This window comes from Macaca nemestrina, chromosome 15, assembly GCF_043159975.1.
Source record: "Macaca nemestrina isolate mMacNem1 chromosome 15, mMacNem.hap1, whole genome shotgun sequence".
Classification (NCBI taxonomy): Eukaryota; Metazoa; Chordata; class Mammalia; order Primates; family Cercopithecidae; genus Macaca; species Macaca nemestrina.
Window position 1 is genome coordinate 25765530 of NC_092139.1, and position 27960 is coordinate 25793489.

General features: G+C 41.3%; 1 protein-coding gene across 4 annotated transcripts in view; it reads right to left on the minus strand.

Moving 5' to 3' along the window:
* LOC105496344 (DEAH-box helicase 35) overlaps positions 1-27960 on the minus strand; it is a 91978-nt gene that overhangs the window by 22210 nt on the left and 41808 nt on the right. For all 4 annotated transcript variants that reach the window (XM_071079333.1, XM_071079335.1, XM_071079334.1 and 1 more), the window contains exons 10-19: positions 27058-27154; positions 26020-26178; positions 23539-23749; positions 19501-19625; positions 14971-15025; positions 10756-10851; positions 7764-7858; positions 5928-6005; positions 4387-4516; positions 1254-1335 (exon numbers count right to left, since the gene is read on the minus strand). In XM_071079333.1, the coding sequence (XP_070935434.1) occupies positions 1254-1335; positions 4387-4516; positions 5928-6005; positions 7764-7858; positions 10756-10851; positions 14971-15025; positions 19501-19625; positions 23539-23749; positions 26020-26178; positions 27058-27154 (1128 nt within the window). The remainder of the gene's footprint in view (positions 1-1253; positions 1336-4386; positions 4517-5927; positions 6006-7763; positions 7859-10755; positions 10852-14970; positions 15026-19500; positions 19626-23538; positions 23750-26019; positions 26179-27057; positions 27155-27960) is intronic.

Here is a 27960-nt window from a genome sequence, read left to right on the forward strand (position 1 = left end):
CCTGGAACCTCTTAGGCAGCCCACACTGTTGCTGAGGACACTGATAAAAGAATTTTCTAAACACTAGTCGAAATTGCTAACTCTCCAGGAGAGTGGGAGCAATCAAGATGACAAGCTGGCAGCACTCCTTGGGGAAGATCTCAGGCCACTGTGGGGATCACCTCCACATGCACGAGTTGCCTCAAATACAGACAACTCAGAGTGGGGAGGTGAGCTCATACAATGGGCAACTGAATCATGATATTGACAGGCTACAACACGCCTGGAGTAACAAAGAGAACAGACTAGAGATCAACATAAAGTGCTATCCTGCAGTTCAAACAGTCGGCTACTAGGATACTAAATGGAGCAGATCCAGCTGCCAAAATTAAAAAAGGCTCAGTCCAATTCTGGACTCATTAACAGGAGCCCAGGACAAGGAATCTCTTGGCTGACCTCAAGATAACAGGGCAGTAATATTTTCTGAGGGAAAAAAAATTAATGACAAAATAACACATAGGAAGAAGAGCTGGGGAGAAATTCTTTGGAGTGTGCTCTTATTAAAGAACAGAAAATGGTAATAGCTATACTTTAAACAGGCTACAGTGAGGTTATGAAACTAAAATGAGCCAAAAGACGGACTAAAAGTAACAATTCAAAGCACTGGAATGATTAGTCTGGAGAAAGGAAAGCGAAGCTATGCTGAGTTTTCACTGCATTTGAATATACTAAAGACCATTAGGAAGGCATCAACGATCACTGGTTTTCTGTGCCCAGAAAACGGAACTGGAAGAATCAGGTTATGTAGCAGGAGGCACACCGAGCACATGAGAAACACTTGGCTACCTCCAAAGACACCAGACGTGGCCACACTGTACCAGGGTGGGTGGGGACTTCAGTCCTGCAGATCTCTCAAGACATAATAAACTAGCCAACTGTAAAAGTAACTTATCTGGAAAAGATTACTTTTAATGGTTTCTTCAGGTCATGTTAGTCTATCATTAGAATTGAATTATTACCAGCCTCAAGATGTAAAATTGTCATCCTTCTAAAACACACAACATATAGATGAGCTGAATGTGTGAGAATCATTTTTAGAAAGTCAAGATATTTTGCTTAAAGCTATGTCACTAACCTCAACTCAGTTTTGGAAGGAGACATGGTAGAAATTAAAAATAATTATGTAATTACTATCTCTGCACAGCTTTCTGTGGGGTCTGGGTCATTTGTAAGACTGTTCCTTTAACAAATGACTTCACCAAGTATCATGTTACCTATAAGCTCCAGTAGAATGAAACCTCGCTGCATTGGCGAAGAAGCCGGAGACAATGCACCTCAGAACCGGATCCGGATCACCTACACAGGCAGCCAACAGACAGGCGGGTGAGACCCTTGCCTGCCCTATGCTCCGTGTGCTCTAAGGCACAGGATCCGCTCCCAGCACCACCCCAGGCTGCTTCAAGCCACCTCGAAACCCTCTCCTGAACTGGCTCCAGCCCTGCCCTTCCAGCACTGTCTAAGGAGGTCCCACTCCCCACAACCACTGCTGAGAACTATGCTGGTCTGCTCCTTGAACCTGGAACCCCTCCAACCTCCCCTAAGCCACACATGGCTGGACCACGGCTGGGCACTAGAACCTAAGAGTGCTGCTCTGCAGGCTGGTCAGTGACCTCAGGACTCCTTTGTAAGAGAGTGTGATATGGCAATGACGCTCTCTCTATAAAACACAAACTGGAAATACTATACAACGTGACTTCTGTGGTTGTGAGCTAGTGTTTGAAAATTGAAGTAATTCTTCAAATTTTTCAAATGTTCCATTTTAACTGTTGTTTCTATCGCTACAGCTAACATCTTCCATGAATAAAGCTTCCCCACTATTAGATGATGTCCATGAGATACATTCCAAATTGTTGTGCAAAAGGCTAATGTTATTTTTTGGTTAATGGCATACCATATCTCATCAATTTTAAGACTGCCTCTTTTTCTAACTTTAATTCACTGAAATTAGGATAGCATTTTACAATTATAACTGGCAGCATTTTTTTCCCTTGGTGATACATAAAATGTTTCTTACACATGATGGTATCTTAGATCCAATGGAATATAGCATGTTGGTAAGTAAGTTCCCTAATGGTGGTACTATCTCCAAAGCCATCAACAATATATAAAAATGGCAGTTCCACTGCATTCTTACTAGCAATGTTTTGGCAAAAAGGGTTACCTTCTTTTATGTTATATTTATTTGATTACTATTGGCATATTTTTTCTTTTGTGAATTTTTTGTTCTAATCCTTAGCCCATTTATCAACCTGAAAACTGTTTTTTCTTAAATATATTAAATAAAATAATTCTATAATACAGTTTTTTAATTTTCATCTCATGACTGCTGAAAGTATCTTTCACTAATTGCTTTCTATTTTTTAACACTTAGATGTTTTAAATTTGCATGTAATTTATTTAGTCTCCGTGATTTTCTGTATTGTTCCTAAGCACTGAGCTGATAAATCTCAAATCTATATGTATAACTATGATCTAATCCGATGCCCAGTCTCTTCTCTCCCATTGTCCATAAGAAATTTCCATGTAAAATATGCACTCTAATCGGGTGATACCACTTCCAAAGGGGTGAAAACTGGTTCTTGGAGGCAGGGGAAAGGAAGTATCTTAGATACTACAATGGCCTGTGGCCCTCCAAAGCTCAATCTTACCCTACAAAATCTTATTCCTTACTATTTAAGTATTTAATTTCTCAGGCTCGGTAGAATTTAAATTTAACTTTTCTCCTGGGCAGGGGTCTGATAATGAAACACAGGTGAAGAACACCAATTGCTAAAGTAAAGTAAGGCTGTCATCTACCTGCTGGGTGACAGGCATTTGACCAGCTGTCTCCAACTGCGTGCTCCTTGTAAGCTTCCTGTTTCTATCAATGACTCCAACATGGCTCAATGGCCCAGGTTTCAACTCTTCCCTCCTTTGTGAGCATATTCACCCCTCAAATATTCTCTGAGCATCTAATACACTCCTCAGTCCAAGCACGTGTCTCCAGTCCTCCGTCCCTGGAGTGCGCTTTGCCACCATTTTCTAATTCAACCAGACCCCAAAGCGTGACCGGACTCCCACCACACCTCAAGGAAACTGCAAGACTTCCCAAGCCAGCCCCCTCTGGATTCCTTCTTCCTGGCATTCCTTCCACATTTGCCAGCACACCTTCTATGATTACTAAAGTATGTACTACTTTAACTTCTAAGAGGACTGATAATCTTAGTACTTTGTCTATTCGTATGAATCTCTCCCTTCATTGCACTGTTCCCTTAGACTAAAAGCCAAGACTCAGTCATTGTTTAATCACTTACTCTTAGTATAAAGACAAAATAAGACTGAAATGGAACCACCTGGGCTCAAGTTCTGACTCCACCATACCCTCACTGTGTAACTTCAGCAAGTTATATTTTACCTCTTAGCCATGCTTTTCTCACCTATAAGATGGGGAAAAGAGCACACATTTCACAGCGCTGTTGTGAGCATTAAATTAACAAACACATGGAACACTCAGAGTACTGCCTGGCCACTTATAAGCACTCAGGAAATGTTACCAAGTACTAATGGTGCTGAGGATATAGCTGAGTACCTGAGGATATAGCTGAGTACCCACAGTAGGCTTTCAAGCTGACTGCTGAGGCGGGTGTGTCACTTCCTTAAAAGTGCAGACTTCTGAGCCACATACAGGTCTGGCTCTCCTCCTTACCAGCTGCATTGTCCTGAATTTAATCTAACTTCTCCCTAGGATCTTATGACTAGTTGTAAAATGAGGATAATACTGCCGACACCTCACAGAGTGGGAGATTGAGCAACATTTGGAGAACCCCTGCCACAGTGTAACCTATCGTGTCCCTGATTAACAGTAGTCACTGTCACTGCTAGAGGCCATGTCTTACATAGTACTAAGACTATGTCTTACATAGTACTTTTCTGTCTTACCCTTAGTGACTGCATAGGCTAAACACCCAGCACTTGCTCTAATAATGCTTGTCGTTGAAAATAAAATTTAATTTTTATGTAATAGCTACTAATATCATCAACCAAAAAGTAATTTTTCTTGCAAAGCCTACATGGGAAAATCAATGACATCATGTGCACTGATGTGACTGTTAATGATTCTTAAGTATTGTCATGGGCTATGAAATTCCCTTAGTAAGAATGCCCATCAGAAAGAAAAATGGACCTCCTTGGAAAAAATATGTAACTTGACCTTTAGATTTTCATAGATGCAGGCAACTCAAAATATAAAACCCAGCGTTGTTACAGGCACGTCACGCTGCCTCACACCAGCCCAGCATGAAAACTTTAGGAAGACAACTCAACAGAATGAAGCAAGGGAAGTCACCAGCTGGGGCAGTTTCTTCTCACCTTCACTAGACTTCTTGGGCACTTGAAACTTGACAAGAAGCTTTTTCAATTGTTCTCTTACAGTCGCAGCTCTGACAAGACCCTTGTAATTCAGGAAATGTTCCTGACACCATTGAGAGTTCTTATTGTGCTAAAGAACAACCCAGAAAGAGGGAGTTAGAAAACAAACGTGTTCTCGACTAAGTCTATGTTGTAAAGATCATTCTTCTCTCTTCCCCCATGTGCTGTTCAATGGCATGAGATCTAAAGATTGGAACTGGCCCTTTTTTGCCCCATCTCTCAAAACAGATGTTAACAACCTTGCACACATCTGACTGCTCTGCAACCTCACTCTTTGCACTAAAGGGCAAATGAGAACTTAATGACACGTAGAGATGGTTTCGATCTTAAATACCCTCATTAGATGTAAACTATCAGAAAGAACCACTTCTCCATGGGGTTCTTTGTAAATCAATTTTTCTTCTCTGGCATGCTTGAATTTATCACTTTATTATACTAGAGGCCAACAATATGACACTTGCAAATGTAGAAATAATTTACAAATTTTTCTATCAATAGTATTCAATTTTTTCTGCATTCATAAGTATGATCATTATGTCTTAGAGTAAATTATTGCTGTGGAAATGTACCTCTGAAATTATATTGTAAGTTAAAGTGCTTTTAAAAAGAAAATGTAATTAAAGATATTCCAAGAAGGCAACCATAGAATAATACAATGTAGACCTATACCCACTTTCTACTGGTAGAGAAAGCTTCAGATTGCAGATGATACATTGTGCCTGTACAAATGAATTTTAACTGATTTAAGCCATAAGTCTCAATAAGAGGTGAATTTCTTTTTTCTGAAAACATTTCACCAACTGAATCATCTCCTCAAATCACTGGTAAACAAAAATTTAGTATTTCTTCACTTCTAAAAGAGTATTTAAGAAATGAATATTAAAAATCTGAAATACTATACCCTTTCTTTTATGTAAGGTTTCTTTTTTCATCATTTTCATCACCTTTATTATCAAGTTTTTATGAGAACTGTAAGCTGTATTATTTGCTTAGTTTTAAAGAATATTAACAATAAAAAATTAACATCACTTATAGCTAAATATAGGTGGGATATGTGAATATGCACAGATCTCAACTAAATGTCTTCTCATGGCATCTGGCATAACTTTGAAGAGTCAACCCAGGACTACAAGTTGCTCTCAGAAAATGTAACAGAACTTCCTATTCAAATGTTGCCTTTCTGTCTACTACGCGGTGGATATGAGATGACGTGAGGCTGGGCCACTGGCCTGCCACTAGTGTACCGTATCTCCAAGCAAGGGAAAGCAGTGAATGATTCCCGTGTTCTTCTCAGCAATACAGCATCACAAACTCAGGCAGAAAGCCCGACCCACCAGTTAGAAGTACTGGCAATAAATCTAAAAGGAAAATCAAGTGCTCTCTTGGCCATTCCTTTACAAACTGAACTTCTGGGATCCTCCTTCCTAGATCACCTCCAGAAGGTGGTGTGTTGAGGTGGCACTTCGAGCAGTTGTGCTTACTTTGATAAATGCTTCATATACATTGAGCATAGTGAGGTGGTCGCCCTCCTCCACAGCAAATTTACGGTGCACTCGAATCTGGAAAGAATAAAGCAACATTCAGAATTTGACCCTTGGCTGGGTGTGGTGGCTCATGCCTGTAATCCCAGCATTTGGGGAGGCTAAGGTGGGAGGATTGCTTGAGCCCAGGAGTTTGAGACCAGCCTGGGCAACAAAGGTAAACCCCATGACTACAAAAACTAAAAAAAAAACAAAATTAGCAGGGCATGGTGGTGTGTGACTCCAAGTCCCAGCTACTAGGCTGAGGTGGGAGGATCACTTGAGCCCAGGAGCCATGTTTGCAACACTGCACTCCACCCAAAGGAAACAGAGCAAGACCCTGTCTCAAAAGAGAAAGAAAGAAATTGACTCCTGTAAGCCTTTTGCACTGGGAAATAATATTGCACGGTGAATAGCGTGTGGGTTATGGATTCAGAAAGAACTGGTTTGCAGCATTCTAGCTCTGCCATATCCTGAAAGAATGCAGCTTGGTTACTTAACCTTTCTCAGCCTTGACTTCCTTATCTGTAAAATCAGGAAACTAAATCTATCAAGATTGCTGTGGATTAAGATAATTTGCTATAAAGTATCTGGCAAAGAAATTTGATAAAATGTTAGTGTTCTCATCCCTCTCCTCCTCCAGGTTAATTAAAAACAAAACTAAACAAAAACAGACATAAGCATCTGGGCACAGAGGCAGAAAAACTTTGTAATCTATAGTTATACAACTGACAAGGAGGATTCCAACAATCCCTAGGAAAGTCTCTCTCCTCCTCATTACACATACAAATTCAGTCCCTCCATGCATAAGGCTCCTGATTCTCTGACTCTCAAACAGGAGCTGACTTTGAACTCATCTTTGACCTAACTCTATCAGCACACCTTACGTCTGAGTATCTAACTCTTCAGTATCAAAACTTCTCCTTCCACCTTTCCAGTGTTCACTCAATTAGTCATTGCTGATGCCTGCGCCTGAGGTGGGGATTGGATCTCTCTAGCTTATAATGATCCAACTGCAAAATCACCATGCTGCCGTGTGGTACCCAGAATCAGCCTGCTATACCCTGGCACCTGACTTCTTATGTCACTAATGTGCCCACCGAGGTTTCTAGCAGAGCAGTCTGAATGACAATTTCCCTGACAGAAACTAGAAGTTGGTATTTCCATGGTTAAGGTGTGGGGCTCTGGACTGTGAATCCAGAGCCAACAATTCTGGCTGTGCAACTGTAAATGAGTTATCTAACCTCTCTGTGCCTCCATCTTTAAAACATGATAATAGGCTGGGCACAGTGGCTCACACCTGTAATACCAACACTTTGGGAGGTCAAGGCGGGCAGATCACCTGAGGTCAGGAGTTTGAGACCAGCCTGGCCAATATGGTGAAACCCCGTTTCTACTAAAAATACAAAAATTAGCCAGGCGTGGTGGAGCACACCTGTAATCCCAGCTACATGGGAGGCAGGAGAATTGCTTGAACCCGGGAGGCAAAGTGCAGTTGCAGTGAGCTGAGATCATGCCACTACACTCCAGCCTGAGCGACAGAGTGAGACTCCCTCTCAATAAATAAATAAATAAAATATGATAATAAGATCTACTTCCCAGGTTTACGATGAAGATAAAGTGGAATGACGCCTGCAAAACGCTTGATACAACATCAAGCACACAATAAACACTCAAAACATGAGCAGATCACATTTGTACCGCTCTGTCTTCAGCAGTTCCTGGGTACAGTTTTGACAAGGAAAGCTCAAAGCGAAAGAGACTGGTACAGACAGCCTGGGGACAGAGCTGACTTACTGCCTGGGACTTCTGGTTTGGGGGGACCACAAAGATATTCTGGATCTGCATCATGGCAGCGATGCTTAGAATTTCCTGAGAACAGCCGAAGTTTCCTGTAAAACAAAAAGCATGTTTGGTTTCAACCATATAATGTGTCAACAAGAAGTGAAAGACATTTTATGATACTTTCCTTGCACCACACTGAAGACTAAGAACATATTTTTTTCTATAGCTTAATTTTTTAAAGTTTATAGTATATAAGCCTGTGCAACATGGCAAAACCCCATCTCCACAAAAAATTAAACAATTAGCCAGGCATGGTGGTATGTGCCTGTGGCCCAGCTACTCAGGAGGATTGCTTAAAGCCGGGAGGTCAAGGCTGCAGTGAGTCAAGTTCACGCCACTGCACTCCAGCCAGGGTGACAGAGCGAGACCCTCTCTCAGAAAAATAAAAACAAAAAAATAAAGTTTACAGTATATAAATATTTCACTCAGCCAAATGTGAAGTCCCATATGTAGCCCAGATGAACAGTAGCCTTGAAGGACTCCAAAAAAGAAGGTGTTACTGCCCTCTGCAGCTGAAATATGAGGGACTCTGACTGTAAGCCAAGCTCAAGACTGGCCCCATCACTAAGGGCAGGTCAGCTCCACACCTGCTCCCTACCCTCCTGTGGGAACATCTGGAATCCTGGCAGGAAGTCCGAGAGGGGAAGGGGACAGGGAATAAGAGGCTTGTGCCCCTACTGCTGTTTCTCTGCTCCTGACCACTTCTATGAAGTGGCTTCCTTCTCAAAAGGGTTCATCTCAGCTGGGAAGCCCAAGGCACAACTAGACCAGCAAAGCATGCTGCGGGGCTGCTGGAGCACCTGGAAACAGAGTCGGCAGCAATCACCACTCCAGGGCACAAGGCAAAGCACACTGCACTGCCCGTGTCCCATCTCCCCACTGACTCCCACCTCATGAATGATGCACTTCCCAGTCCACGCTTAGAATCCTGTTTCTCGGCCAGGTGCGGTAGCTCACACCTGTAATCCCAGCACTTTGGGAGGCCAAGGCGGGCAGGTCACCTGAGGTCAGGAGTTTAAGACCAGCCTGACCAACATGGTGAAACCCCATCTCTACTAAAAATACAAAATTAGCTGGGCATGGTGGCACACGCCTGTAATCCCAGCTACTCAGGAGGCTGAGGCACGAGAATCGCTTGAACTGAACCCGGGAGGCAGAGGTTGCAATGAGCTGAGACTGCGCCACTGCCCTCCAGCCTGGGCAACAGAGTGAGATACCTATCTCAAAAAAAAAAAAAAAAAAATCCTGTTTCTAAACGGAAGCCTGAGGACAAGTGGTTGTTTCAAAACATAATTAGTTAGCTTTCCCCATACTGGGTCTGATTCTTCATAAATTGCCAGTTGATATAAAAGTTAGACAAAAGCAAGAAAAAATTAAACTATCTTTCCCAGGGGTAAAAAAACAAATTATACTTTCTAGATGATTTTGATTTCTAATTATGAGAAGACTTCCAGATCTTTTATCCTAGAACTCATGTCCTCACGAAAATCTGAAGAAATCAAAGAAATTGGAACCCTCGTGTACTGCTGACAGAAATGCAAAATGGTACACCCCTTAATGGAAAATCATATGGCACTACCTCAAAAAACTAAAAATGGACTTATATGCTCTAACAATCGCACTACTAAGTATATATCCAAAGGAACTGAAACTGATATTTCAAGGAGATAACTGCATTCCCATATTCATTTCAGCATTATTTACAAAAGCCAAAATTTGGAAGCAATCCAAGTGTCCATTCATTGGATGAATGAATAAAGAAAATGTGGTATATATAAATATGTACACACACAATGAAATAACATGCAGCCTTAAAAAAAGAAGAAAACAATGTCATTCACAACAGCATAAATGGAACTAGAGGACATTATGCCAAGTGAAATAAGGCAGGCACAGAAAGACAAACACTGTATGATCTCACTTATATATAGAATCTAAAAAAGTCAATCTCATAGAAACAGAGAGTGGAAAGGTGATCACCAGAGGCTGGGAGATCCCCTAACTGAAACTAACAAAGTTTCAGTTAGACTGGAGGAATAGGTTTTGCACTGCATGGTGACCACAGTTAATAATAATGTATTGTATATTTCAAAATTGCTAAAAGAATAGAATTTTAACATTCTTAGCACAAATTCTTAGCACAAAAAAATGATAAGTTGGTGAGTTGGTGAATATGTTAATTTGCTTGGTTGAATCTACAATGTGTACATAGATTAAAACATCACACTGTATCTCATAAATACATACAATTATTATTTGTTAATTAAAAACAAATTTTTAAAAATTAAAGAATTATCACGATTTAGTAATTCCACTTCTGGCTATATACCCAAAAAACGTAAAAACAGGGACTCAAAAAGATATTTGTGTATCCATGTTCATAGCAGCATTATTCACAACAGCCAAAAGTTAGAAGCAACCAAAGTGTCTGTCAACAGATAAACAAAACATAGTATAGATATACAATAAAATACTATTCCTCCTTAAAAATAAAGAAAACTTTAACACATACTACGACATGGATGAACCTGGAAGACATTATGCTAACAGACACAAGAGAGTCACAAAGGACAAATACTGTGTGATTGCACTTCTGAGGGTTCTTAGAGTAGTCAAATTCATAGAGACAGAAAGTAGTGGTGGTTGCCAGGGGCTGGGCAGAGGAGAGAATAGGGAATTTGTGTTTACCAAATATGGAGTTTCAACGGAGAAGATGGAAGAAGTTCTAGAAATGGATGGTGCTGATGGTTGCACAACAATATGAATGTACTTTGTATCACAGAACTACACATTTAAAATGGTTAAAACAATAAATGTTATGTTACAGATACATATATACTTTTTTACCATATTGTACCCTCTTCCCCAGGGTGCTCAGAATTCAGGCAAACAACACCTCTGACAGTCCAAATAAAATCAATTCAAGCTATCAGGCTCTACCCACCTGATTCAAGCAGCATTTTGGCAAACATGGGATTCAAAGGAAACTCTGCAATTCTCATGCCAAGCGGTTCAGTCAGGCGACAGTCTTTGTCCAGACCTGCCATAAGAACAACAAAAGAAATCAGAAGGCAGGTACCATTGTGTTGGAAGGCACATAGTTGTTGAGAGAATAAAAGAAAATATATGCTAAAAAGAAGAGAGTATCCAAAAGGTGATTCATGCACTACCAAACTCCATGACACTAGAGTGCTATTACATTAAAAGAAAAGATCTCCACTGAACTCTTGAATACCCTGTTTTTAAACACTGATACTTTTTTTTTTTTTTTTTTTTTTTTTTTTGAGGCGGAGTTTCGCTCTGTCTCCCAGGCTGGAGTGCAGTGGCCGGATCTCAGCTCACTGCAAGCTCCGCCTCCCGGGTTTACGCCATTCTCCTGCCTCAGCCTCCGGAGTAGCTGGGACTACAGGCGCCCGCCACCTCGCCCGGCTAGTTTTTTTTGTATTTTTTAGTAGAGACGGGGTTTCACCATGTTAGCCAGGATGGTCTCGATCTCCTGACCTCGTGATCCGCCCGTCTCGGCCTCCCAAAGTGCTGGGATTACAGGCTTGAGCCACCGCGCCCGGCCAACACTGATACTTTTAAAGACTTCTATTCAAGGACTTAATTATAAGGAAATGCCCTGCAGCCTTCTGCTTGTACCCTCTCCCCAAGCCACAACAGCCTCGCCTGTTCCCACTACTCCAAAGAGACCACTCTTCCCAACAACCTAACAACCGGGTAGTGCCAAACGCAAGGCATCTTCCTGACAGCCTCGGCAGCACTCAGCTCTGCTGGCCACTGCTTCTTGGAACTACCCTTCGCCAGCTTCTGGCCCCCCACTCTCCTGGTTCTCTGCCATCTCCTTTGTCCCCTCACTGTCTGGACTTTCTTCCACCTCCAGGACAGGACAGGCCACAGATGTGCCAGGATGGCATTGATGGCATCCCATGTCCTGTGCCCTTCTCATACTACATGAGTGATATGGTTTGGCTGTGTCCCCACCCAAATCTCACCTTGAATTGTAAACATGTCAAGGGCGGGGCCAGGAGGAGATAACTGAAACACAGGGGCAGTCTCCCCATACTGTTCTCATAATAATGAATAAGTCTCGCAAGATCTGATGGTTTTATAAAGGGGAGTTCCCCTGCATAAATTCTCTTGCCTGTTGCCATGTAAGACATGCCTTTCCTCTTCCATGATTATGAGGCCTCCCCAGTCATGTGGAACTGAGTTCATTAAACCTCTTTCCTTTATTAATTACCCAGTCTTGGGTGTCTCTTTATTAGCAGCATGAGAACAACAATGAGCAACTACAAGGCCAGCAACCTGGAATCTAAACACTAACCCAGATCCCTCTGGTGCCAACACCAGCCCTGTTCATGTGACTGCCTCCTGAGCATTTTGCTGAACTGGGCTGACTCCTTCAACTCCCCAGCTGCCCTCCTTGCGCTCTAACACTTGCCAACATCCAGGTATTGGATTCTCAAGACCCCCAAGATACAGACTACTGTTTTACTACTTAAATGCTGCAAGACCTCAGAGTAAGGCAGAGTTCAGTAAGACATCTCTTTAAAGGTGATAATTCAGCTTGAAATTAAATGAAGCTGGGGGGCTCCCTCTACCTTTTCCAGCTTATTTACGCTATTGAAGAAATAGGAAATATTCTAAATTTCATTGTTTGACCGGAGAAAAACCATCCCAAATAAAAATTCCTATGTTGTCAATATTCTCTCATCCTCACTACAGATCAGCCCAGGAAACATGCTTTCGGTTCCTATTACATGCTTGAGAAGAGGGGGTGGAAACTCTCCAACACACATTCACTCCAGGTTGATCTTATGTAAATCCAGCTGAAGGTCTTTTAAATCACTGGAGCTCTTTTAAATCAGTAACTGGCTATTCACAGAGAAGTAAAATCAACATAATGAATGAAGATGGACCCCTACCTCACTCCACACCAAAAAAGTAACTCAAAATGGATCAGACCTAATGTAAGGGCCAAAACTATAAAACCCAGGAGAAGATCTTAATGACTACAGGTTAGGCAAGTTTCTTAGACATGACACTAATGGCACACATAACAAAAAGAAAAAAAGAAAAATATAGATAAACTGAACCACACAAAAACTTAAAATTTTTGTACTGCAGACAATACTAATACGTAAAAAGTAAGTACATGTAAGTAAAAAGCCAAACCATAGAAATGGGAGAAATATTTACAAACCACATATCTGATAAGAATATGTGCCCAGAATATATAAAGAACTTCAACTCAATTTAAAAACACAATAGCACAAATAAAAATGGGCAAAGGATTTGAACAGACTTTTCTCCAAAGAAGATTTACAAATGGGCAGCAAGCACATGAAAAGGTGCTCAACATCATGACTCATCAGGGAAACGCAAATCAAAACCGAGATACCACTTCATACCCACTAGGATGGCTACAACACAAAAGACAATTACAAGCATTGGCAACAATGTGGAAAAACTGGAACTCTCATACATTGCTGGTGGGAATGTTCACCAAAACCATATTTACATGCTAATATTCGTAGCAGCATTATTTATATTAGCCAAAAAATGGAAACAACCCAAATATCCATCAACCAATGAATGGATAAAAAATATGTGGTATATCCATACAACAGAATATTATTCCGCGAGAAAAAAGGATAAGGTACGAATATATGCTACAACATGAAGGAACCTGGGAAACATCTTACTAAATGAAAGAAGCTGCTATGGTTTGGATGTAGTTTGTCCTCACCAAAGCTCATGTTGCAATTTGATGCCCAACGTGACAGTGTTGGGAGATGGGGCCTAGTGGGAGGTGTATGGGTCATGAGGGTGATCCCTCATGAACAGGTTAATGCCCTTACCCAGGGTGAGTAATGGATTAGTTCCCACGACAGCAGGTTCTTAAAAGAGCCTGGCTTCCTCTGTTTCTCTTTCTGGCTTCCTCTCTCGCCATGTGATCTCTGCACCTGCCCACTCTCCTTTTGCTTTCCACTTTGAGTGGAAGCAGGCTGAGGCCCTCCTCAAATACAGCTGCCTAATCTTGGAGCTTTCAGCCACCTGAATCGTGAGCCAAATAAACCTCTTTAGAAATCACCCAGCCTCCGGCATTCTGTTACAGCAACAGAAGACAGACTGAGACAGAAGTCCAATCACAAAAGTCCACATATTATACAAATCTATTTATATGAAATGTCCAGAAAAGGCGCACCTGTAGAGATAAAAAGTCTCTATAGAGATGGAACCAGATAGTGGTTGCCCTGGGCTAGGGGACTAGGGGGAAAGAGAATGAGAAGTTCGGCGCTAATGGGTAAAGATTTCTTTTTTGGGTGATGAATATGTTCTACAATTAGACTGTGGTGATGGTTGCACAACCATGAAAATATGCTAAAAGCCTCTGAATTTGTACACTGTAAACGAGTGAACATACATAAACTATACTTCAATACAGCTATTTAAAAAAAGTAACACTCAAAATAAATCTCAAAAAGCAAAATCTCCACTAAAACCTAATTCCAAATTGGAAATTATATTCATTTGTGGTACCAGTCACAGAAGAGGCAGTATTCCCCGAAGAGGTGAATTCAGACTATGATTTTCTCTACGTCAAGATAAATGCTATTAAGGTTGGTACAAAAGCAATTGTAATAACATCTTTAATCAACAAGTGAATAGAAGTTCCCCCATAACATCGTGTTTCCTTGCCTAAACAATACTAGAAGCTGATAATGTCCCCAATTCTCCACAAGTAACTCCAGGAATGAAATGAAGAGGATTTAGGGAGAGAATACTGAGCCATGATTAAGGATGTGGTCGTTAGGTGGAGAAAAAAGGTCTGGGGAGGTGAGATCTGACATCCTGGTTGGGAACTGCTGATCTCTAGACGTCTCTTAGGAGTGTGGCTCTGGTGATTCTTTTTAATAGCTTCTGACGAACCGGCATGTTTTATATACTGGCTGTCACAATCAGCTTTCATCTGTCTAATTATGGTCCCAACTTTCTATTTCAATAAACTATCATTAAGGAGATTATATATATGGGGAGAACCAACCCCATTTCTGAAGATACTAAGAGCCCTAAAGTGAATACGACCTCACTTTTAATATCGCAAAAGAGAACACATAATAACAAGAGAGAACGATGAGAAAAACTGGCATACCTCCCAGAGCATACAGTAACTCCAAGGCTTGAACCATCGACTGTGCTGGAGGGGGCTGGAAAAAACATTTAAAAATCTTCCTAAATCAATTTATTTGAGCAACAAACATTAAAATGTGGCTGTTTCCTTTTCAAATCCACTCTCCCCTCTACCATGCCCCATTCTTCCCAGCCACCATGTTTCTGTTCATGCTGTTGGCACTTCTCGAAATGTCCTTCCTGTTCTTCCAGGCACCCTTGTACCGCTTGGCCTTTAAGGCTCAGCTTGATGAAACACTTCCCTTCAAAGCGCTCCCTCATCCTCCCCTCCACCAGATGTGATAGGTCCCTATCTTAAACTACCTCTTCATTTTCCTTAAACCCTCCTGAGACATTTCTAATTTTTACTTCGCAGACTCAACCTTCTACCACACTGGGGCCCCAGGACACTGCAGCACTCGGGGATGATCTATCTTTGCATCCCCCAGAGACCTACTCCAGGCCCCATGGTGGGTAAATAACATACGCTAAATTTGTTTTTTCCTAATCCCTGTCTGGAAACTGCAACATATGTTGAATTTGAATTTCAAAAAATAATAGTTCTAGAGAACCTAAAGTTCATAAGCAAAGCTGATGTAGTCAGCCTCAGTCTGATTTTCCAGATCTTTACCTCCTTTTCTTCTATAAATCTTGACTGAGCACCTAAGTGCCAGGCATCATATTTTTTTCTCTCTAAATTATGTGGTTTCTAATAACCCAGGTAATAAAATTACAGTACGTTTTTAAACTGCATAGCATGTTTTCTAAATGCATTTTTTCTAAATTCACATAGCATTTTTTTCTAATTGCATTCACATAGCAAATGTATTTTAATCATCACATTGTTTTAGCTCAGTTTTACAGATGAGTAAAGTGAACTGTAATAAGGAAAAGACATCTGAACAAGGTCATATAGGCAGTTGGCGGCAAAGCTGAACTCAGGCCTCATTTTTCCCAGTCTACCTCCCCTACTTTGTTTGCTAAAGACCAAAGTTAAACTATTTTAAACGTTGTAGTGACTGAACACACAGGTGAACACACTTACAAGGGCAGGAACTAAACCTACTGGATTCATTACACAGAGAGGATTCAACAAATCAACATTGAGCAAATCATGTAAATGATCCACTAGCCCTTCCTTGGTGCCTACAACATCTTTCTCTACAAAGAGGCAAAACGGACAACACCTAAATGAAGGAGCTTAAACCCTCTGGGATCTTTTATACTGAGAGTGGATGAGATAACAGGAATAGCAATCTCTGAACTAGGCTTTTAACAATTACAGAAAAAACTAACAAGGTCATCTCTGACTCAATTCCTGGCCCGATTTCCAGTCAATTAACAAAAAAAACTTATCCCCCTCCCCACAAAAATCTTATCCATAGTATTTTCATCTAATCACATTCACTAGTATTTCTCTATGACCTCAACTGATTTGGGATAATACAGAAACACTGTTTTAACATATCTGGAATTACTGTGTATGTATAGTTTTAGTGTGGTCTTCTCACTACATGTTTTTCTGTTTTCATTGTTTCTTGCACCCATACAAACTTCACAGTAACTACTTGGGATGGCTGCATAATACTCGATGACGATCATACTCCATAAAGAAGTCAATTTTCTTATTGCTGGGCAATTAAGTTGTTTCCAGTTTTTCACCATTGTAAGTAACATTGCTAAATATACAAAATTATATGTACTCTGTAATTTCAACCATAAAAACCACAATTTCAGGGGATAATAACCACAAGGAAATATGTGAAGATAAACTTGTATGCATTTTTTTTCATTGTTCAACTGTTCTAAAGTTTTGCGATAATTTTCATTTATATTTTTAAATTTAATATAAATGCTATAAGCATTATCATATATGTAAGCTTTTTTTCTTCTTCTGAATTATTTTTTCAGCAGAAATTTTTATGAGAGAAATAGCAGGCATTTCTACAGCTCATTAAATGTCGTCAGAAAGTCCTCCATGGGGACAGAAACAGCGTTAACATAGGAGGAATTTACTTTCCGAAATTGTGGCAGTTTTGGATTTCACCATTTTTCTTTATACTTAATCATTTAATTAGTGTAAAGTCAACTGCCCATGGTGGCTCACACCTGTAATCCCAGCACTTTGGGAGGCCAAGATGGGCAGATCACCTGAGGTCAGGCATTCAAGACCATCCTGGCCAACGTGGCAAAACCCCGTTTCTAACAAAAATACAAAAAATTAGCCGAGCCTCGTCTACTTGGGAGGCCGAGACACGAGAATCGCTTGAACCCATGAGGCGGAGGTTGCAGTGAGCTGAGATCACATAACTGCACTCCAGCCTGGGTGACACAGTGAGACTCTGTTTCCAAAAAAAAAAAAGAAAAAAATAGTGTAAAGTCATCCTTTATAGCTATATCAACGTGCAGTCACCTCTCTCCTAGAGAAGCTCAACATGTCCTAATGATAGTTACAATTTGAATTTGTGCTGTTTTTTTCCTTTAGCTTTATTTATTGAATATTTACTGTGAATGATGTACATATAAAAACTCTTCGTATTTTTTGAGATACTGATCCGTCATTTCTGTCACTGCATGTTTTTCTTTAATTTTACATGTGGGGCTTCTCATAAGCTTTTAAATTGGCACATACTGTTCATCTTTTCTTTTTTTTTTTTTAAGAAGGAGTCTTGCCCTATTGCCCAGGCTGGAGCGCAGTGGCACAATCTAGGCTCACTGCAACCTCCGCCTCCCAGGTTCAAGCGTTTCTCCTGCCTCAAGCCTCCCAAGTACCTGGGACTACTGGCACATGCTACCATGCCTGGCTAATTTTTGTATTTTTAGTAAAGACAGGGTATCACCACGTTGGCCAGGCTGGTCTTGAACTCCGGACCTCAAGTGATCCACCTGCCTCGGCCTCCCAAAGTGCTGGGATTACAGGCATAAGCCATCACACTCAGCCTGTTTATCTTTTCTTTATAATATCTACTACTCTACACCAATAAACAAAGGGTTCATTTTCCCTATACTTATGGTAAGGTAAGTACACAATTTTCTTTGGGAGAGTTGATATCTGTATGTTCTAGTCTTTCATTCACCTATTTTACCATCACATATGACATTAGGGACTTTACGATCCAAGAATCCAGACTTGTCATACCATATACAGTTGGGAAAAAACAAAGTTCCCAAATCATAAAAATTCTAGAAGAAAATATGAGTGAATATGTATTCACTGACCCAAATATAAGAAGTATTTCATAAGCACAAGAATAACCAAAGAGGCCGGGGGTGGTGGCTCACGCCTGTAATCCCAATACTTTGGGAGGCCCACATGTGTGGATCACCTGACCTCAGGAATTCAAGACCAGCCTGGGCAACAAGGCAAAACCCTGTCTCTACTAAAAATACAAAAAATTAGCCGGGCGTGGTGGCACACACCTGTAATCCCAGCTACTCACGAGGCTGAAGCACAAGAATCACTTGAGCATGGGAGGCAGAGGTTGCAGTGAGCCAAGATGGCACCATTGCACTCCAGCCTGGGCTACAGAGTGAGACTGTCTCAGAAAAAAAAAAAGAAAAAAGGATAGCCAAAGAAATCATAAAGGCAAAAATAGATTACTGTGAATATATTTAGAATGTCTACACATTAAAAAAATAAAATAAAATACAAATAGAAAATATTTGTAAGAAATATTATAGACAAAGATTAATGTCTTTAATATTCAAAGGACTCTTGAAAATCACTAATAGACACAAATTCTAACAGATAAATAGCTTAACAATTCAGAAAAAATACAAACTGACTAATAAATGTTTTTATAAAAAGCTACCTTATGAGAAATTTAAAAATAATTATAATAAAGGTAATTTCCCCCCCCGCCCTGGCCAATCAAGTCAGCGAAACTAAAAGAAGATAACATGGCACAATGGAAGGACCACAAGGTGGGCATTCATGCACTGAATGACATTGGTAAAGCAATCTGGCCACGTAACAGGACCCTCAACAGGACTATGGCTCTTTGACCTAGTCATTCCACTCCTAGAAATCATCTCAAGAAGCAATCAGATATAAGGGTCTTCCTGCAGCTCTATCTAAACCCTCCAGGATCCCCTAGTCATGGTACTCCTGCATCTAGGCCTGTACAAAGACTAGCTGTCCTGAACTCTCCACTCCTCCCAACCTGGTGAGATCCTATTTGGGTTTCAGGTTTCACCTGGGACACGACTGACTAAGGTGGGGGCACTTCCTCTGTCTCTCAGAGCCCTGGGCACACTGCTCTGTAATTACCCACTTACTTGTCTCTATTCCCCAGCAGACAAGAACAGGAACTATATAAGAACAGGAATTGAGGCTACCTTGTCTGGCTGTTTTCCCCTACGTCCTGCACAGGGCCTGGTTGCAAAGCAGACACACAACACATGACCTGAGTAGGGAAAAAAAAGAAAGACAGCATGCCCTACGACAGTGTCCTGACATCCCCCTGTGAGCTCCCTAGCCTCCCTATGGCCCCAGACAGCAGGCAGGACTTACCGACATGAAGTGGAACCTGAGGACATTGTCAATTCCTAGCGCTTTCAGCTGCAGGATGACAGGTGCCAAATTACTACGCTGCATCTCAGGAACCGTAGACTGAGGCAACTTGTCAAAGGCTTCCTCTGAGGATAGGAAATCAGAACTGTTTGGGACCAAATGTCACAATCAAATGCAATCACTATACCAAGGGACAAATTTTCTTCTCTATCTTGAAAAAGAAGCTCTAGGATTCTAGGAGCAGATGCACATGATAACATGATATAAAGTTATTTTTATACTTAGGAAAGACCATTCTATTTTAAAATGCCTTAAATAAATATATTTGAATACACCTTTATAAAACTTTTTCTTTTTGCTTTAAAATGCTGTTTTTTTAATGTTTTTTGTCAGCAAAACATTAAATCAAACCAATTAAGTATTTGCTGAACCACTCTATCAGTTCCCAGTTGCCACCATCTCTGTTTGGAATAAGTCAAGGAAGCAAGAGCTTCACATACAAGCAAAGAATAACCTCAAGATATATCACCAAAATATAACGAATGACCAAATCTTATAAAGAGCAAAAATTGTCCAAATCAAAGTTTTTAAATCAACGAAGCAGGTACACAATATCGTTCCCAGAATCCAATGCTGCCCCAAACCAAGAAATGAATATTTACATGCCCTGCCAGGAAAAAAAGGTGACCTTACACAGGAAAAATCATCCTCAGACACAGAGATTCCAAGACAGGAAGGGCAGAAAAGGAGGGGGAAGGAGAATAGACTTTGGAAGAAGGCCTTTTTATAAAAGCTAGGCAGGAAGGGTGGGGAAAAAAGAGGAAGAGTTTAAATCATTTTCATGTATATTCAGAAAGCTTAAGGATTACATAGAGAATGCTCCACCCACCAAAATCTCCCACATCAGTCAACATTTTAACTGATGCACACCCTTCGCAAACAATACAAGGGTGACCCAACTTCCATTTAGATCTTAAAGCTTTAGTTAACCAGAAAAAAAAAGTGCCTTGAAGAAATACCACTGTCCCTGAAGAACTTCAAAAAGGTTTTCTTTAAGAAAATAGACAACCAATATTCTGTGGACTAACTGATACAAACTGGGTCTAACTGGAAGGTTCTGGATGACGGCCAACAGCAAGAAGTTCCAAACGAGATACTTCAACAGCATTTGGGGTACAGCTTCTTGATAATATAACCCCATTTTCCAAGCACTCTACTGACCAAGGAGAAACAAAGTTACCACATAAGAGGACCACTCTGCCGAAAAGCTCACAGGAAGTGGGTGTTTCCTGAAAGTTCAATGACATGCAAGTTCTCCTGAGGACTCAAGTGTGTGAGGCATAGGGCCAGAAGCTGTAGGAGTTGCAGGCAATCCCCTTGAAAAGCTTCAGTGATATGCAGGGGTCTGGGACCTGGACCAGAACAGTTGAGAAATAGGAAAAGTCCCAAGGAGTGGACTTCCCAAAGAGAAATGGAAGCTCAGGGAAGGAGGAAGCAGGGTGGCTGGAGTGGGGCCTCCAGGGAAGCTGCATGTTGCCATTTGAGGGAGGATTTGAAGGACAAAGAGGATCTGTTGGGCAAAGAGGAAACAGCCCAAGGAAAAGATATCAAAGTGTTTCTCATGCAGAAGGCATGTCTGTAGTTCAGCTGGGAAGCAATGTGTAGTGGTTAGTAGGAGAAGTAAGCTGAGGAAAATTCCAGCATGGTTTGAGAAACTGTGGAGGGTCTGAGCAGGTGGCACCCTGTTCAAAGCAACACTGTCTGGAGGCTCCTGTGGAAGCCTAGAGGCTGGATATCAATGCATTCACTAGAGTCAGGGGCCCTCCCTAACCCAACTTCCACTAAAACTGCTCATGCAAAGAGATTCAACGACTTTTCACCCAAACCCACCTGCCTATCTTTAGTCTGTGATTTCTTGGTGCATGAGATAATGCTGGCCTCTATAAAAGTAACTTGAGCTCCTTAAAAGTTAAACAAAATTACATATAACCTTGTAATAGCCAAACGAATTAAAAACACCTACTCAAGTACATGTACATGCAGGTTCATACCAGCACTGTTCACAGTAGCCAAAAGGCAAAAACAGCCCAAATATCCACAACTAATAAATGAATAAACAAAGTGTGGTTTATCTGTACAACAGAATATTAGTCAGTAATAAAAAGGAATTAAGTACATGTTACAATGTAGATAAACCTCAAAAACATTATGCTAAAAGAAGCCAGACACAAAAGGTCACATACTGTATGACTCTTCACATGAAATATCCAAAAGAGAGAAATCCATTGAGAAGAACACAGGTTGGTGATTTCCAAGCACTCGCAGCCAGAAAGAATGGAAAGAAACTGCTTAATGCATAAGGGATTTTACTCTGGAGTGGCTGAAATGTTCTGAAACTAGATGGAGGTGGTGGTCACACAACATTGTGAATTTAATAAATTGTTCACTTTAATTTGGTTAATGTTGTGTTACATAAATTTCACCTCAATAAATAATTTTTGAAGAGAAAAATGTCTTGAAATCTTCTCTGCATGTCAGAATCCCTTTCAGTCCTGGCTCTCCCTTTTCTACTCTAGTCATTTCTTCTTAGCATCTTCAGTGGTTACCCTTGGTCCTCTGGTCCTGGGTTCTGCCTATTCTCTCCCTTCCATGAATGTTCTAAACCCACTTCCTTCCCTGCAAGTACTTGTACATTCCATTCCCTCTGCCTGGTATGCTGAAACTGAATCTCCCCAATCACCTCTTCACCTAGATAAGGACTGTACTGCCAATAAGATCAGGCTCAAGCACCACCCTGGTTGTGAAGCACTCCCCAAATCCCCAGAAAGATAACACCAGCTTCTAGGAGAAGGCATCTAAGGTAGCTTCATGAGGGAATTGCCATCTGAGAGAGGATCTGAAAGATAAGGAGGATCTGCTGGGCAGAGAAAACAGCCCAAGGAAAAGCCTCTGCTCTCTGCTTCCAAGGCTCCGGATTCTTTATTGCTCCCTATCATACCATAGTATGCTGATCTGTTTTGAGGTCTACCTCCACCACCAGACTGTCAGCCACTGTGGCCACAGACTGTGGTTACTAGCCCCAGATCTCCAAGCTCTAGCATCATGGCCAGCATACAGTAGATGCTCTACAAACACTGCTAAAAGAAAGATCAACATCAAAGACTGAACAAGGACAATGATAACCAGAAAGGAAAAGAAGAGACAAATGGCAGAGCTAAAACCCCTGGACCTTCTTCAGGGGTAGCAACGCCAGAAGAAACAAAACAAAATAAAACAGAAAACCCTGGGCCTGGTTAAGTGAATGCAGATGGATACTGGATAGAGAAGGGAATTAACAATGACTTGGAAATTGAGTTTGGACAACTGGGGAAAATCTCAGCAGCATTCCCCACAAAAGAGAAGTGCAGAGAGAGAAAGAGCAGCTCTGGGTCCATCACTGTCTGTAGGTAAGGCTCTCTTCAAGCTGGATAAAAAGCTCCAGAAGGGCTGAGACAGTATTAAAATTGCCTTCTGTTCCCTCAGAGCCTACCTAGCATGATGCACAGCACAGAGCAGGAGTTCATCAACTATTTGTTTTCTATGAATGAGTCTCGGGACAGACCTTCCATTTTCACTTGGCAAAGATGCTCTGAACCAGAAGTAAAAGTGGAACCCAATGTGAGGCTCCACAAGACTCAGGGATCTTGGAATATGAAAACAGTACATTAAGTCAAGAAAGAAAGGCAAGAAAGGATCCAGGACACACAGCCCATGCCCTAGGGGCGCATGGCTACACCGGCCTGTGCCCAGATGTTAGGTTAGAACAGGATAGCAAATAGGCGGTCACTCACAGGCCAGCTTTGGCCAATGGGGACTAGTAAGAAAGAAACACCATATTTAAAGTGAGGAAGGTGGGGGGGGGTGCAGATTACACAGGGCCTTGTGAGGAAGGCCTGTATTTTATGTTAAGTTCTACCATTAGGAGTAAACATTTGCTATACTCTGATGCCCAGGTTGACTACGAGAAAGTCAAAAACCCTTAGGGAAAGCCACACTAACCTGTATAAAGGCGATAACATTTTCCCGAGCGACTACGACCACCACGTCCTGCTCGCTGGTTAGCTGATGCCTGGGAGACTGGCACCACCACCAAGCATTCAATAGCTGTCCTGGGATTGTAGGCTCGGAGTTTGACAAAGCCACAGTCGATCACATACACAATGCCACTGATTGTGATAGAGGTTTCTGCCACATTGGTGGCCACTATCACCTAAGTTCCACACAGAAAGAAGAACAAAAGTCATTTTACTCTTTCTGCTTTTAATAAACTCCTAAAAATCCTAAAAGATTTAACATTTCCAACATTGCAGAATCTGTGAGAGGCAGTTTAATATACTAGAAAGAGTGTGAGTTTCGATGTCAGGGGGTGCCCTGGATTTGAATTCTCCCTAATCATGTGACCCTGGATAAGTTACTCAATCTCCTGAACCTGTTTCCTCATCTACATCATAAGATTTACCACCTCCCTTAGGGCTACTGAAGGTACTATATACAATTAATATATAAAGTGATCAGAGCCTAGTATTTGTTAGTTTTTCCCTTTGGCATAACCAAAGTAAATCACCACCACCTTGCGCAGGTATAGTCATTTATTCATTCACATCGTGATTACTTCCTGAGGGTATGCACTTTGTCAAACACTGTTCAAGGTGACGGGATGTAGGATAAACAAGACAGACAAGGCCCCTGCTCTGCCAGAGTTTACATTCTAGTGTGAGTGGGCTGAAGACTTGCTGAACATAAACAAGAAGATAATTTCAGAGTACAACAAATACTATAAAGAAAATATTAATACAATGAGGCAATATGATATGATATAGTATATAACATGTATATTATATATTATTATAATAATAGGGCATGCTACTTTACATTTGTTGGCCAGGGAGAGCCTCTGTGAAAGATTTTGAGCAGAGACCTGAGTAACAAGAAGCAGCCAATCCTACAGAGATTCAAGAAGAAGAAACAGTTCAAAGGAAGGAGAAACAGCCAGTGCAGCCAAAATACAGAGTAAGTAGAAGATGAGGTTGCAGAGGGAGGCAGAGAAGCGATTATATGTGGTCTCTGGGTCACCATGAGGTATTTGCATTTTATTCCCAGTACATCGGGAGCTGCCCCTGGAGGGTTTAAGCAGCATGGGACACATACACATAGCAGTTACAACTTTTTTCAGGCATTTTACATTTTATAAATCATTTTATAAAAATTATTTTATAAAGGATCATTTTATAAAATAATCTTCCTAATATTTTTATGTAGTTGGGATTAAGATATTATGCTATTAAACCACCTATCTGAAAGTTATTATTATTTATGTTTTACAGCTGCAAAAACTCAGATTCAAGGTTAAGTCAGTCGTCCCAAGGCACACAGTAGCTCAGGGGCAGAATCCAGGTCTCCTGATTGACTGGCTGCAATTAATGTTTGACGCGGCAGACTCAAGTTGCTCCATCCCAATGGTTAAGAGGCTGAGCACCCTCTTCCAGGTGATCTGACATTGGGAGTGGATCCTCAGACCATCCCTCACCTGCTCTATTCTCTGCCACCTGTTCATAAATAGCTACTACAGTAAAAGCTGTCCTCGGGCTGGTTCTGCGCAGTCCTCATCTAATGAAAGGAAAAGGCAGAGTCAGGCCCAGGGGGACCATGAACAGTGGGCGGACTGGCTGCCTGCCGGCTCCTTCAAACCAGTGCTTTCCACCACACCCTTCCCCACTCTCACTTCAAGGCCAAGCATTTTTAAGCCACACCTTGAATTAACTGATTTAAATTTGGCCTTTTAAAATAGGCAAGCTGATACTTAAATTATTTAGAAACCATGTGTACCAACCTTTCTATTGCTCCTGACAGATGACCTAAATCCCCGCAAACAATCCCTTCAGCCAAAGTAAGCACGTGTCGTGGGAAATATTAGGAAGGCAGAAGAGAAGAAAAGGGAAGTCACCTGATCTGATAACTACTGTCAGAGTGACCCTTCAGTGGGACGGGTTTAGAATCTTCACAACGGGCCAGGCGCGGTGGCTCACGCCTGTAATCCTGGCACTTTGGGAGGCCAAAGCACACGGATCACAAGGTCAGGAGATCGAGACCATCCTGGCTAACACAGTGAAATCCAGTCTCTACTAAAAATACAAAAAAATTAGCCGGGCGTGGTGGCGGGCGCCTGTAGTCCCAGGTACTCAGGAGGCTGAGGCAGGAAAATGGCGTGAACCCGGGAGGCGGAGCTTGCAGTGAGCTGAGATTGCGCCACTGCACTCCAGCCTGGGCGACAGAGCGAGGCTCCGTCTCAAAAAAAAAAAAAAAAAAGAAAGAAAGAAATCTTCACAATGTATTATTTATTATTGTGTGCTTTTAGATCTACTACACAGAAATACAGACCTAGAAGTCTGCCTTGTGTTTAGCAAGTTTCACATCAAGTAAATGAGCATCATTATGATTATAGACGGCTGCCAACACCCTTGGTCATCAGGATAGTCTCACCTTTCTGACACTGCGTGACACCCTTTCAAACACTTTCATTTGCTCAAAGGAAGGCAGTCCTGCATACATGGGGAGAACTCGGAGGTGTCTCTTCATCCCAGTGCGAGCTAACGCCCGAGCCTGCTCGATGAGCATCGACACAACAGTTTCTACCTCTTCCTAAAGACATTGAACCAGGAACCAAAGAAACTGAGATCACTTTAAAGCATGCTATTTCATCACACTGAAAGAAGATCAAAGTCAGAATCTGGATTTTAATTTTGGTCAGATGCAATAATTTCAGTGCCATCATGTTCCACTCTGGGATGATATTTAATTAAATGCTAATAAACAATGATGACAATGGGTGAAATTTTGCAACTACACTATTAGTTACTAAAAAATCAATGTGATCTGCAATGAATGGACGAGTTCCCAATAAATAAAAACAATGACTATTTTACCCAGCATACATATACAGTGTCAAACAAGCATCGCATGCATATGGACAAGTTTTAGCATATAAAATCACTAGAAGCTTTCTCCAAAAAAGATTACTGAACCATGGAAAGTGTTTGGCAGTGGAAAAGATTACAGTTGGAGGGCAGGTCTGAATAGTGCTGCCACCTTCAGTGAGCACTTGGGTCTGTTCAGTTGTTGTACCAGTAATATGGCCACTTATCACCTTCAGGATGAGCTGCAAAGGTGTCACTGGAAAAAGAGGTACACAGCAGCAACATGTGTGCAGGACCATGGACCCAATGTAGTATCCAATTCTGGCAAACAAAACAGCCCTCACTCAACTACTTAGTTTATTTTGGAATCAGTTAATACATTTAAAAAACATTTAACCCTCTGCAGACAGAACAGGCAGGGGCTAACGACTCCCTGACAATCTAGATGGTAGATGAATGACATCAAATCAATTTTTTACATAATTATGGAACCACAAAATATAACAAAACATGAAATAAACGGCTGAGTAAAGTAACAAGGCTCTGTATTAATTTTGGTGCTGTCTTAACATGTTTGTTCATCAGAGAAGTACAATGGCATTACCTGGCCAGTAAGAAATGCTAAAATGTCTCCGTCTCCCTCTGTCTGGTGAATTTTCACCACAGTTTCCACAGTTGATTTGATATAATCTGGAACAGGACTGAAAAGACAAATGGGATGAATTCATCACTAGAATATGCTCGTTAATTACAGATCAATTACCCTAATAATCTGGCAGCAAAGCTCATAAAAGTGAGTTTGGGCCTGCCCAGTAGGTAATTAGTACATTGATAAATAAAATATTCATTTTTCAAATGTAATATTCAAGAATAATCCATAATTATATGTCAACTACGATTTTTAGCTTTATTTGCAAAGAAATAAAATGATATACCCATACAAACAGATGTGCTATCTTTAGTATGCAAAGACATCAGACCAATGAAAATCGGGAGCTGTGGTCCCAGTGCTAAAGCCCACACTCTTCCCAGCCCATTTTCCCTCCTTATCAATAGCAGCATTTATGGGTCAGCTGGATGGCCCTGATGGATGTGCTCTCCAACAAAACGATTCAGAAATCAAGTCCACAACTCTGGATTTATCAGCCACTGGAACAGGCTCCTGGTCTTTGTTTGTGCAGTGACTAGTACAGGAATTAGGATGGCCCCTTGCTTGTCCAAGTAGGCTACTCCCAAAAGTACCAACTGGGCCTTCTAGCTAGGGATGTAGAGAACTGAGAGGCAAATGATTCAAATCACCAATACTGCCCCTGCTGACATGCAGCCTTGTAAACCCCAGTTCTGAAAACTATCAAGCTTCCCTCTCCAAAACCTTTCACCACTTTCGCTCTCTCTGGCTGAGCTACTAGCCACAGACTCACGGAAACTTGCGTGTCAGTGTGAAGGGTTTAAAGTAAATTCAGCAGTGATGCAGAGCAGGGTAAAAACATTCTAGACCAAAGACAAG